Source organism: Orussus abietinus, unplaced genomic scaffold (genome assembly GCF_000612105.2).
Source record: "Orussus abietinus isolate OABI.00-Male unplaced genomic scaffold, Oabi_2.0 scaffold11, whole genome shotgun sequence".
NCBI classification, from domain to species: domain Eukaryota; kingdom Metazoa; phylum Arthropoda; class Insecta; order Hymenoptera; family Orussidae; genus Orussus; species Orussus abietinus.
In genome coordinates, this window is record NW_019396016.1 from 293,227 (window position 1) to 307,323 (window position 14,097).

Consider the following 14,097-nt stretch of genomic DNA (forward strand, 5'->3'; position numbering starts at 1 on the left):
TAGAATCAAATAAATATTTAGTTAATTCATGGAATGATTCAAAGAAAATCCAATAAATTAGATAGGACGTCTCTTCCGAATTGTGAGGATTTATTTGTGCCAAATAATTATGCTTTGAATTAAAAATACATTTCTTTGGTTCAATGAATTCTTTCCTTTTTTTCTTAGCGTTTGCGATGTTACATCCTTAGACTGAGCACTTTGTACTTTCGTTGCATCGAAATCCCTGCCAAATAGGTACTGGCTGTTGTCGTCTGATCTTGAACAGCCGTAACTCCTGCTCGTGTTTCCACTTTTCATATCGGGGAGATCGTTTGTCGTGCCTTTTAACGACTCCCCTTTGGATTCCGTTTCGCCAAGATTCAGTTTTCGCTAGCGGCGCTCTTGAGCTCGACTGTACGAGCATATTTCTTCGCCGGAACGTTTATGAACGCGATGACGTGCCTCAAGTCAGGAATGATAAACAGATTGGGAAAGGTCCGGGAGGGTGGCATGCTATAATTAAATTAAGGAACGCGTAATAGAGAACGGCGCTTGATTCGGGACGTCGCGTCGGTCTATCAAAATTCCTACCGGAAGTCGACTCTTTGCCGGGAAGAAAAAAATGGCGCGAAGGACGCTTCCTCCTTGTTTGCTATTTTAACGGGGTAAGAGCTACTCGAGGTATCTCGCGGGTTTTCGCCCCATGTACGTGAGCTGGTAAATGACGATGTAAACGCGTCGAATGAAGTTACGCAAGCCAACCGCGTTTCAAAAAATTAAGATGACATGAAAGGGTCATTCTATACATATGAAACCTTGAAAATATTGATAAAACTTTTCTCCCAAACTGGCTGCACCGAATAATCCGGTTGTTAGTATCGGTACTGGCTGTTAGTCTTACCCGGTATTAGGCGGTAATCGCGGGCCGAGAGGAGGGGGAATAAAAACGGCTTAAAAGTGCCTATTAATGAAAGAGATTCTAGAGATCGATTCCATATCGGGGAACACCGGAAGCCGCGTGTACGCGATAAATACTTGGCGTAAGTTACGCTCATAGAAGTCGCGCACGCGACTCCTTTGCGCGGCTTATCGGACTCTCGCCGCCTTTTATCGACTTGCCGGTACCGGGCTCTTCTTATTTCTCCTGCCTCGTGGAATCAGCCTTTTCGTAAGAAAATAAGGGGAATTAAAAAATCCTGGGACACCCAAGCCCGTAGCTCCGGCACGCGATTTCTTCGTGATTACACGTGCGGGAAGTTCACTCCGGAAATCATGGGTTTTAATGCTCGAAAGTATTGCTTATCATTTGAAATCATCCTTTTATTGCAGAACAATTGCGAAGCGTGTCTGCTGGGACCCGATATTCAATCACAATAGGTTGTCACGTTATTCTTCTTTATTGCAGTTCTATGTCATGTTCCTTTTAGAGACGCGTCCGTTTCACCTGTATTTCCCTTTTTCAGAGTGGCCGGCGGATGTCCAGCGGATCCTTTGGCCTAGGGTGCCTCCATCTCCGTTCCATCTACATATATTCCCTATTTGCTCCAAGCCCATCGGATATCGGATGCGTAATAACGGCTGCGTGTGTGCGCAGATCGCGTAAGTCAAATAGAGGGCTGCCGGCCAGGCGGACTGGACGGAGATGGCTATAATTACACAGTCGGAGTTAATAATCTGTAATTAAATTAAAATATCCCCCAGGGCCGCCTCGGACGAGCCAAGATACATACGCGCGAGTGCGCACGTAGAATCCCGCGTGCTCGCGCTTTGCCGGCCCTTTGCTCGAGCTTTGCCGGCAAAGCTCCGCCACGGTGGTTTGCGGTTGCGGCCTCGTTATAAACCAGTCCTCGAAACATTAATTAAACCCCTGCGAACTTGCGAGAGAGAAAGAGAGGAGCTTCTTCCCCTGTCGAGGCAAGTAAAGAGGTGCAGCTTCGCGACTCTTGTATGTCGCATCTCGAAGAATATCAACTAACGGCGGAAGAAACTCGAAATATCGACTGTTCGTCATCGCATTTGTTTATAGAGGACTGTCGTCGATCGTTTAGTCTAGTCGATCCCGAAATCCCACCTTGGAAATATCCAATATCGAGAGCATGACCTACGACACGCCTCGTCGCCGCACATTGTGAAAATATGGCCAAAATGATTTAATCGACATTTTGTAAATTTTTTTTTTTAAATAAGATTCCCGCGCACACTGTGATTAAAAAACACTATTTATTATTTTACACGTACTCGGCTCTTGCGTGGAAAATAGATGTTATGTATGTAGGTGTAAGTTTAAAAAATTCACTCGTGGTCAAGTTTTTATAGTAAATAATGCTGTATGCGCCCAAACTGCTGCCGTGAATTTAGCCGCGGTAGTGATACCGGCAATTTCGGCTAACGCGACCGATCGCCAATTTTGCAGCGAACGCGTGTAATTATCGCGCCGTGCAGTTATTAATTCCGGGCCGAAAAATTCACGAGCGACCATTTACAGGCTCGTCCGTTCAGTGTAGGAAGCTCTTTGGGCCTTTGGGCGATGGCACACCTCCGCTCGAGGACCCTATCTCGTATGCACGCTCGACGAGCGTCATCTAGATCGGATTTCGGATAAAAAGCGTTGGGCGGGATCGGTTTAAACCTAATAACTCAATTTCTAATTCTCGAAGTAAGAGGTAAAGGACGGATCGGCAAGACCGCTCGGCAAGTCGGTAGAGGAGAAAAGTATGGACTATTAATTAATAAACGAGTGAAAACGATTTCCTTCTTTGATTTTATACGATAAACAACAATGCGATTCGGCGACAAGTTAAATTGTGGCAACGTATTGGTGATTTTCCAGCCGATTTCCACGTGATTTCGAGTATTAAAATGAATAATTTTCTGAGTGGATACCTCCTCGAGAGAAGGGTCTCGGTCGATGTCGCTCGTCCTTCGATTTCTGATCAATCGGTTCGAAGCATGCGCATCTGGAAAGTAGAAACTGATATATTCAGTTCCAGAGGAAGAAGTTACCGTAAAAATAAGTTAAGCACCCCTCTACTACGGTTTAAACCAGAACCGTAATTCTTAGCCGGGTTAATGGCATGGATATTGATGGCCGAGGTTTAATGGGTTTACACTTTAGCGTGTGGGCTCTGGCCTTACTGCTAATCACCGTAGATTTATTATCCAGAAATTCCGCTCGCTCTCTTTCTCTCTCTCTCTTGCTTCCCTCGGCCTCTACCCCTTTCTGTCCCGCTTCTTGTACGCGTCGGGGAAAAATTTCATCCACCGACATCGATCGCCCTTCGCCTCGCACTGACCGGGTAAAAAAACCCACCGTGTAAATTTTGGATCTACTCGTACGAATTTGCATTTCACCGAAAACGACCCCGAGGTGGTATTAGAAAATAGAGGGAGAGAGAGTGAACACGGCCCACCGTCGGTTCCGTCGATCCCTTCCTTTTTCCCCGGATTTACATTTAACCGTCTGCGTTCCTCTTAATGATTATGCATCGGGGAAAAGAGTCTGGCGTTTATTTTCGCGCAGATTATATTTAAATGAGATCGGCTGCGGAACTCCTCGGTCCGAGTTCGATTCGTTTTTCTACCCGGTGGTAACACCGAGGCGAGCGCGCTCGCTCGGGCTATCTATTTTAATGTCAAGAATTTAAACGACCGCCCCTAAATAACGAGCTTAGCCGACATAAAAGTACACTCATGCTCGCCAAGTTGAACGCTCAATTTCCCGAGATCCTCCCCGTTGGTCGGGCTTAATTATTTACTTTTTTAACCCCCGCCTCGAGAAATTACGTCGCGAGCTCGTTTCCCTTAAACGGGGTTATATCCACCCTCACGATTTAGAGGCTATCCTTGGAGCTCTTCTTCGATTTTTTAATACCTCCACCTCCTTCGATCGAAGGTGCAAACTCAATATTTACGATATTAACATTCTTGAGGAGATTGGCTGTCGGGCATCCGATGGGGCGGTTTCGCCTCGCTTTTCTTTCAACTCGTTTGAAAGTTCGAAACGTGCCAACCTGTGGCTAAACTTCGATCTTGGGGGTTGAAGTTGGCGAGGATCCGTAGTACAGTAGAAATCCCAGGAGGTGCGTCATGTTGTAAGGTGCGTGTCGATCGAGATAGCACTTATCGGGGTGCAGCCTAATTTACGGTTCCTTTCGACATGTAGGCCACCGTCTTACGTTTTCTCGTCCCCGTTAATGCCTTTTCCTGGAGATATAGATGGAGAAGGAATTGGCAATTTAATCTAATTCGTTGTTTTTTTTTTTTATAGACGTGCACAGGGGTGTTTCCGATGACCAATGGCGATCAAAGACTAGAGTATCGGTGGACGTCACGAGGAATCCAGGAATACCTCGGAATTTCCAGGAATGCTTGATAATGAACCCTGGCCATCAACCGGGAATCTATTCCGTTCTTCCTGGCAGGGGTGTACCTCGCAAACAAGCGACATAATTGAGACGACGCCGTTGTACCCACCCCTCTTAACGGGCGTCGACATTTTACTGCTGACGGAAACGGGAAACTCGTTCCTCGCGTTTATTCGTTAAACGAAAACCCGTTGATTAGCTTTGTTACCGAACCGGCACAGGGATCCGTCTCTGATTGTGCCGGACGCGAATATTCGCGGCCCAAATTCGCGCTCCAGATTCTCCACTCCACCCCCCTACGGAGTTTCGATAATATTTCCCGAAGTTTGCGGGAATTCCGATCGATTAGTTAATTAATTTCTCGCGTTTCCCGGGTACTGCGTACTTTTTCTTTTTCCTCATATCGGGAAACTCGAATGTACCTCCTGGGAACTTGTAGCCGCCCTTTTCTACCGGGAGGAGGGCTGACTCGAAAGATAACCTCGTATTCGCCCCGTTAATTAATAAGCCTCGCCGGGGGAGAGGGGCAATCCGCACTCTCGCGAGATATTCGGATCAGCCCTTAAGAAGGGGAACTTGGTCTTTTCAATAATTAAGAGGGTACACGTTTTCCCTCTTCCCGCCTCATAGGTCTTTTCGCCGTAGCCGCTTTTACTTCGCTTTTACATAATTTCCCCTAGCCGGCTTAAGTTTCCATCGGTGAATTAAGAGGGGACATATGGACCGGGAAGGAGTTTGCATCCCTCCTCGAGGAGGATTCTTTTTGCCAACCCTTCCGGGGAAATCGCCGGGGTGGCTCGACACCTTCCACCCTCCGGACGCGAAATTACAGTTTTCGGGGGTTGCTCGAGCGCGGCATCAAATTCCTACCCCCTTCGGGGGGCATTATCGACTTCGGCCTCGACCGATGGGTATAAATCTACCCCTGGACGGGCTCTCGGCTTTGCAGGCTCGCCGGGCGATCACGTATTTTTCTGAATTTATTCCCGATATCGCGCCCCGCCGTCCCCGCCCCTTTTAATCAAAGTAATTCGATAATTTATATCGTCCCCGACTCCAGCGGTGCGAAGGAACGAGGAAACTTGCCGATTTACGGATTCGTCATTTGAGAGACGGCCCTTGCGCAAAAACCAGCCCCAACCCCTGTAGAGGTTCCCAGGGGTGTCGAGGGACCAGAGGAAACCGAAGAAACCGGAGGGCCTTTGTTTCAGTCCTTGCCTTTTCGATTTTCCTCCCTCCCACTTTCTCCCCGTCTTATTTCAGAGCCTTCTGATTTTCTTCCAGACCTTTTCGAATCGAATCCCGACGCCTTACCGGGTCCCCGTTTTTAATCAAAGTAATTCGGTAATTTATTTCGTCGCCGAACAGGCGCGAAGAAACTTGGTGATTTACGGGTCCGTCAATATGGCGTCGGTCGTTGCGCACCTCCGCAACCCCCCTCGGAAATTCGAGGTTGAAGGGGGTATAATCGATGTCGCGCGTTATCGAGACGCGATAATTAGCTATCCTGAATTCGAAGGGATCGATCGGCTTTGTTCGCCCCTGCAGCGCAATCTTAAAGGAGATAAAACCCCTTTGTTGCGTTAAGAAGCCTTCGATTCGCTTAATTCCAAGATGGCGGCCGTCGATTCACCCCGTGGATACTGCACCGGAAAAAGGAAATGCCATTCAACCAAAGAAATATTGTATTAATTGGAAGAATAATTATATGACTCAAGCTCGAATAAATTGGATGAAAAATCTCTTCGGAATTGTGACAATTCATTCGAGTCAACTAATTATTCTTTAAATTAAGAAAACACTTAAAATGTTTTGACGCTCTTCTTTGTCAGAATGATTTTTTCCCCCGATATCTCCGAATTATTTTCTACTTTGGCTCCGTCTCGTTTTACCGACTTCCTTTTTTTTTTGACGTAGAACACGATCATAGCGTGCCTCGATAAATATGCGCCATTTTTATCTCATAAATGTAAATGAGCTGCTAGAACGACCCGACCCGGACCGTGCGGCGTCGCTCGATGAATTATTAAGCCAGTTTCTTCCTCGCAATAACGAAATAGACAGCGTTAGGTATGGTTTACGCCCGGCGCGAGGAAAACGAGGAGATATGGCGACAAAGGAAGCAACGAGTGCGCATTTAGTTAATATCGCCACGTGCCCGAGGTAACTGGAGGTAACCGAGGAGAAAAGACTAAACGGCGAGGTGCGTTTCCAACGGGACGAGAAATGTAAAAGATGGCCATAATGAATGCCATGAAACCCTGCGTTAGGTTTTATTACGTTAAAAAATAAAAACTGGTCAATATGGCCAGATGTACATGGTAAAAAGTTTTTCTAAGTGTAGAATGTTATGTTAACGTTGTACCGAGATGCTGTTTTTTTATAGTCATTTTTGTCATCGATTGTTTCAGGGAGGGATTCACGCGGAGAGGAAATCAATTGAAATCGACGGAATTGAAGAACTCCTTTCTGCAGAGGCCGGTAGTAGGAGGTGTGCAGAATTCTTGACTAATTCATGGCCCAGAATCCTGATGGACAGACCGCAAGCCGTGGGTGAAGTGGAAATAGTTGTTGGACCTCGTGGTCGACCACTTTCTGCAAACAGCGCTCTCCAGTCGGAACATTGCCACATTCGAAATGTGCGCCAGTAAAAAGGGGGGACAAAAAAGGAAGAAGAGCGGTGCGCGTTTCGGGGAATGCGGCGATTTTCATCGTGGAATGTAAATTCAAGGTAAATCCAAGGTAAACGTTGGCCAGATAGAGGCGGGCAGAACGAACGGGAACGATCTCGCTAGCGTGAAATCTCTTCTCTTTATTCCTGAGGCATGTATAAATATTAATCCGGGTTGTATTATACAGAGGGTACGCAGCGTGTATGGGCTTAAGGTAAAGCAACTTCGTTGCGAGTGCGGGTACTCGTTCTAGATCTATCGTGCAGAGGGCTGTCGAAATGCGAAACGATAGAAGATTGACATCGACAACGAGTATCGAGGATGAAGAAAAAAAAAGAGAAAAAAAAATGGACATCGGAGAGACGCCGGAAAACGGAAGAAGACACTCAGTGCGGATACATCGAGTGGATTAACGTGTATTAATTAATGCGGGATACAGTATGTGAGAATCGTGTGGGATGCAACAGCTGGGCCCGAATTCACCATCTCCGTTTAACCGGGCGAGCAGCTGCCGCCCAGAAAATACATTGCGGCGTAAATATTACATGTCACAGAATGCTACTGCTAATGTATGGGCTTGATTATATGTATAACATAGATACGTATGCCGGATGAGCGGGTCAGTTCTCGCGAGAAAATGGCGCCGAGCGGATCGCTCTCGCTGATTTTCGCCTCAGACGAGCGATTACTAGTCGATCATTCTTATCTTTTGTCGTAGGTGGAGGTAAACGACGACATCTTGGAACAGCGGAAGAAACATCCAAGCGAACGAGTCGTCTCGGATGGACGCCAACTAGTACGTAGAAGACCCTGAAGGTGGCCTCGTCTCTCGCGGATGGCGAACGATTTCTTCCTCCAATGATGGTAGCCGGTCACTCCCGGGTGTAGACCTCGCTCTTGGCGTCTCTTTCCTCGCGAGACCTCTGTCGAAAGGGTCCTAGTCAGGTTCTCGGAGAATCAATTCCTTGAGGCTTCCGGTAGGCCGGCGTTGACATCCGGGGAAGCGCCCTGTGACTCCGCGCGCTGCGACTCCGCGCGCTGCGACCCCCTCCACCCGGGGGTGGAATTTCAATGTTCAGCGAAAAATAGAAACGATGACTCCTCCTTGGTTCGATGCCAATAGGGTGGGATTAACTTTCCTTCTGTTTTTAGCGCGAGTCCAGGAGACCGGGGGGCGCCGAGCCTTCGGACTCAGAGATTCACTCTCGAAGATGCCGGAGATGAACTCGCGCGGCACAAGGACCGCTCTTTGCGACCGGGTTTCCGAGATCTCGACCTCGGGTGGTTAAGGGATCTGCTGAGGTCGGGTCTCGGGGGCCAGGGCGTCGCAAATGGCGGCCTTTGGGCAGGCGAGCAGGGATGGGTCGGGCGTTGAGAGGGACTTATTTGCCTGAGATGGTTAGTGGACCTTGACGAGTCCTCCAGCACCGTAGCCGTATCCGGTCGTCAGGAGTGGCTGCGCACCGTAGAGGGATCCAGCCCTAAGTCCCAGTCCAACACCAAGACCGAAGGGCACACCCTCGATAAATCCTCCGTTGGTCGCACTGATGAGGTTCGACGACGCCACCGATGGAGCGGCCACCACGGCGCCAGCCTGTCTCAGGTAGGGAGATCCGTACACGGCCTGTAAGGACGGACCCAATGGACTCTCCCTTTGCCTTTCTTTATCCTCAATTTAGTTTTCAGGGAGGTGGACTTACCGACGGACGGATGATGGGCCCATGGCCGGATGCGAGGAGGGGTTGACGAGCGGCCACTAACTGGGCAGAGGGTGCAACCACGGCAGCAGGCCGCACGATTTGGGCCGCAGGTCGCAGGATCGGGGACGCAGTGGCCACCGCTGCGTTGACTGCGGTTCTTGTCACGGTCACGGACGGGTCCTTCTGCACGACGGCGTTGAATCCGTTAATGGGGTCGGCCGCGTAGGAGACGATACGCCGGGAACCGTCAGGCTCGATCAGGCTGTAGCTGCCCTGGACCACGTCGCCGTTCCTCGTCTCTTCCTGGGCCTTGTTGTCGCCTGGAACAAGATTTGTTCCCTTAAAAAATTGCGTAGGAATAGGTCTTCGTTGGGTTCAAGGGAACACGATCGCGAATGGATTTTTTTAAGAGAAGAGATACGTTGGGGTTTCACTTGGTAGCAAATATGCTCGAGATGGGAGTCTTCTTGGCAATGGCGGACTCGTACGAAACGACTTGGAATAGAATTTGGAAAACATGGCCTTATACCCGCTCTCTAGCGATCTCATTGTCGACTTTATCCCCGTTCCTTAGTGTTTTTAAATTGGGTTTCTGCTATCGCCTTAACCGGCGAACAGGGCAAATGGAAGTTCCAGCCGGAGGAACGCTTTAAAGTTTAGCTCGAGGATGTCTGCAAGAATCTCGTTATGGGCACTGTACCGATGGTAATAAATTTAACCGAGGGCTGAACTGTGGCCGTCGTTATAAAAATCTCCTGCTCGCGGAACAAGTAGCTGCAACTTCGTTACGAGGTAACAGAAGTTAGTTATCTGTTTTCTACGAGCGTATTATACTGCAGGGGGCAAGAAGCAAATTGGTAGCCGGAAATGTAACGGGAGGCCCTGCTGCTTCTGCTTCTCTACGCTTTCCCTATGGCTTTCCTGAGAGCTATTAAGTAATCCCACTTGTTAATGACGCCTCGACTAATAAAATTAATCTTTCATGGTTTCAATTTCAGGTCTCCTGAATTTTTTACGGATTTACCAGTGAGTCCGTCAGCGACGCTGTAGCTGAAGCTGTACTGAGGGTTTGGGTCGTAGCTCTCGGTTCTGAGAACTGCAGTTGGCTGTGCAACTGCAACTGCAGCCGTTGCAGGTCCGACCAATCCTCCACTTACTACTCCGGCACGAGCCACGGCCAGGAGACCGGCGAAAACGAACAACTGGAAAAAGAAAATTAGAATATTAACGATTAGCGTGTATCGAGTCATTGGAAGAAAATCGCGAATTTTCAATTTTTTTTGGCGATCGTTTTCTTCGACTACTATTGCGTATGGCGGTTTACTTTGCAGATCATGTCGATGACTGGGTTTTCAAAGTCGCTGGGAGGACTGTGACTTCGATGCTCGGATCGGCAGAATTTATACCGATTCGTTGCTCAGCAGCCCCTCTCTCGGCTTTAGCCTCTGTGATATCGTCGACACCGACTTGCGAGACCGCCGTTCGAAAGAAAATGTATCCGAATACACGTGACATAAAAATATTATCACCACTGCACCTTCACTTAACCTCCTTAGATGAAATCAGAGGCGATTTTAAGGCAACACCTTCGCTCTTACAAAATCGTACACGTCATCCGTCGACTTATTAACTATCGTAGATCATGGCGAATCTTGCTTACACCCGAGGGACTATTCCCTCGGAAATCAGAAAAACGATTTCCCTCTTTCAGAACCGATTGCTTTCAATTCCACACGATAAATAAAAATCTTATTTGGTAGCAATTGAGGATCGGCCTTTAAAATTGTCACAATATTTCGGTAGTTTCTAACGATTTATAGGTGATAGTCATGTAAACTCCAGCATCAAAATCCGATTTCATGAGCGAATAACCCTTCCCTTGGATTTTTTACGAGGGATAGAGGTTCGCGGAGAGAATCAAGGACAGGGATCGCTTGTGGAAAATCGGCGAAGAGACGTGTCTCGGCTTCCATCGATTCGCGGACTTCCGTATAATAAAACGATCGAGGAAACTGCCTCGACTATCGGTTAAATCAATCCGGTCCCATAGGTGCTTCCACCGCCCAAATGAGCGAGCGATCTTCCCCAGCCGGTCCCCTCGAAGAATAGGTTCCCTGCGATAAATCTCGCGTTAAAAGACAGAATTCGAGCGGCCCTGTAGGCGAGATCGAGACCCGCTACCAAAGGAACCCTCGATTTCCATTCCTCCGCCTTTTCCCGGGAAAACGGACCGGGAAGGCAAAGAATAATGCCGCGAAATTCGGGGGAAACTTTCCTCCTAAGTGTTACGTTATCTCCGGGAAAGGATAAATCGACCTTTCCGTGGCGCTTTATCTTCCTCCGGCCCCTTTGAAATCCACCGCGATAAGGAAAAGGCGGTTATTGTATTCCCGACTGCCAGGATAAATGAGGTTTTCCGGAATTTCTTTTAGTAATAGTTAACATTAGTGGCTCGCAAGCGGAAGCAAGCGGTGGCATTCATTTGGCAAGTTCCGCAGGGGATGCGAAGTTTCCGGAACGAGGGAAATCGAACGCCTTAACGCCGATTAGGAGGGAAGGAAATCGCCGGCTGTAAAGAATCGAACGGAGATAGGCACCTAATGTAGATTTAATTTAAACTTCCCGCATTATCGGTATTAGCTCCAATCAAACGCGGAATCGATGCTCCAGGGGGGGCCTCGAAATCGCCGGAGATCGCGCTCCGAACTTCCCGGGCTTTGATTTAACCGGAAATTACGGGAAATTTACTGCTGATTATGTCTCCTACTCCGAACCCTCGCCTATCGCTTTCCGATAAAGAGTGACATAATTATCTCGGCACAAAAATAAACGTCAGCGAACTACCGAGCGAGTCGTTTCGACGGAACTTTTCGACTTCTAGATTTTCGACGGAGCTCGTCCCTTGAGACATCGACCGTCCTTTTGCAATTATCTCACGATTCATCGATGCACATTTATAAAGGAGCATTCTTGGATTTTTTCAATCGTTTTTTCCGAAAAACTCTGGAGACTTTCAAAGGTCTAAGTAAAGAGAGCGACCGTCCTCCCTAGCAATTATTTCATGATAAAGTCACGGCTATAGGTGACATCCTTGGATTTTTTAATTTACTTGATTTTTATTTAAATGGGGGAAAACACTAATTAAGAAAAATTGACCAAATTCCCAGTCGAGGAACACCCTGTCCACATGATTTGCCAACTGGGCCGGGTAACTCGACACCTTCGAGACTGTCAAGGCACGAAGGTAGGAGGAAAGTGAAACCAATACGTCGTCGGCCGTTCTTAGATTAGGCAATAACGATGTAAGTTAATAATTGGTGTCATTGCGACATTGGGTAATAAAATCTGTCGGTGAGCGAGGGTCGTGGCATGGGCGACCAGCAAGAGCTTCTACGGTTAGTTCATGTAGGTCGAGTAACTCAAGTAGCGACTCAAGGAGCGACACAGAGGACAGACCGTCGGTGTAATTCTAACCCGCTGCGAGTGTACACACTTATGCGAGACTTTTCGTCTGTACTCGTTTCCCGGATCCGTCCTGAAACCAATTGTACAAAAAATTAATGATATATAAAATAATAGAAAATCCCTCGAGCGTCCTGAACGTACTTTCGGAGTTGGACCAGGGATCGGATGCTTCTTCATGGGGGATTTCCAATCGCTTCGATCGTTCTTCGGGCAAGGACGGAGAATGTGTGGTAGTTGATTAGTAGTAGTAGCTGGTTCGGTTGGGGAAAGGCAAAGTTTAGCAAGGTAAGGCGCCGAGGAGGTTGGTAGAGGCCTCGGTATCGATACCAGGACAGGTCTTATCCTTGCCACGACCATCGAAGTTACCGTAGTTCAGAAGCTGGACTGGAAGAGCTGGTACCATCAGAGGTAAGCTCTAGATTAAGTCGCACCCGAGAAATTATTCCCTCATGAAATCGTGGATTTTAATGCTCGAAATTACGTGGAAATCGTTTCCTCTGATTCCCGAGTGAATGTCCCCTCGGTTGCACCTCTTTGGTCATTATCCACGGTTCTTTAGGAATGACCGGGAAAAATTCGGATTTCTCGCCCAAAGTCGGAATGGAAATATCCCTGGTCCTGGTAGAGGGTTGGGGCTCGTGTGTAAAATATGACGCAGCCATGATTGGATATTGTCGTGCCTTTCCATGGGCTTGTCCGCGCTGATGGATAGCGGCTCGGTCTCTTTGTATTTCCTGGGTTTTCCTCCTCTGGACGCTGAGAAAGGGGAATTCGCAGGGGACCCAAGTCGGGAAGGGTCCCGAGGATTGACGGTTGTATCGGCCGGCATCGTTTCCTCTGGACGATCCTGTAAATTGGGTATACACTTTTCCTTTATACCTTCCCAGTTTCGCTCCGAACCCTTTTCGATCTCGCCCCCTGCCGAGGTTCTTCTCGAGCTCGCAGGTGATATCCGCCATAAACAAAATCGTTTATAATTTCTTCCTGGCTCATGTCAGGCCCCCACGTCCTTGAAAATGATCTATGGACCGTTTCTACTAATTGTTACAATTTTTTAAAAATCTCGTACACCAGGGAACATGCCAAGGAACAGTTTAGGCGTCCCATTTGGAAGGACCACGTCAATTTCACAGATGACACCCGACCTAAAAGATCGATTAAAATTTATTTCTGGCTCGTGCCGTGTCCCCACGTCCCTGAAAATGATCGATAAACCCTTTCTACTAATTATTACAATTTTTAAAAATTCCGTACGCCAAGGATCTTACTAGTTTTTTCGAAGGACCCAGCATCGGCCGAGGGTTTAGACGTCCCACTTTCAAGGAACACGTCGGGTTTAGCCTGGTCGAAAAAGTAGGCAATATTCCCCACGTTGGCAGCCATTCCGAGGGATATCGCGTTTTCCATCGAGTGACTTCGATATTTCTTGCCGGTCGATCGAGTCGGCTCTTACGAGGCGACCCTCGGCCCTCCTCTTCCTCCCTTTGACCGAATAGCTTTGTTATCTGGTTAGCCGTTCCACGAGAGAGTCCCGCAATCCGTTTCTATCAATCCGGCTGGACCGCCGACGGATGAAAGCTCGGCAAATAGATCGGAGCCGGAGGGAAGAGGAGCGGAGGGTCTTTTTTCTATTTTGTTTTCGCTTATCAGGAGGATGTAATCCGACAAATAAATCCTGTACCGTGCAGACGCCGGGTTCACGAGACGGCCCCGGGCTAAGAGACACGTCGCGTCGATACCAGAGCTCAACCGGAGATCTCTCGATGGCTCGACTCGCCTGGCTCTGCTCCACGACCGAACGACGATAACAGCCAGGTCGATCCTCTCCATAGAGCCGGTGAAACGATTGCACGAGCCCCGCGACCGCGACTAATTGTCGGGTTCCCCTTTCCAGGTTGACCAAAAAGCTCAATG

At 48.2% G+C, this 14,097-nt stretch overlaps 1 protein-coding gene across 1 annotated transcript; it reads right to left on the minus strand.

Annotated features, from left to right (window-relative positions):
* Window positions 1-8,252: 8,252 nt before the first annotated feature.
* LOC105703981 (cuticle protein 19.8-like) lies at window positions 8,253-10,054 on the minus strand. The gene is made up of 4 exons (XM_023434675.1): window positions 10,043-10,054; window positions 9,743-9,920; window positions 8,719-9,038; window positions 8,253-8,642 (listed from the first exon to the last, which is right to left on the minus strand). The coding sequence occupies exons 1-4, from the start codon at window positions 10,052-10,054 to the stop codon at window positions 8,418-8,420; spliced, it is 735 nt and encodes a 244-aa protein (XP_023290443.1). The 3' UTR covers window positions 8,253-8,417.
* Between the last annotated feature and the right edge of the window lie 4,043 nt (window positions 10,055-14,097).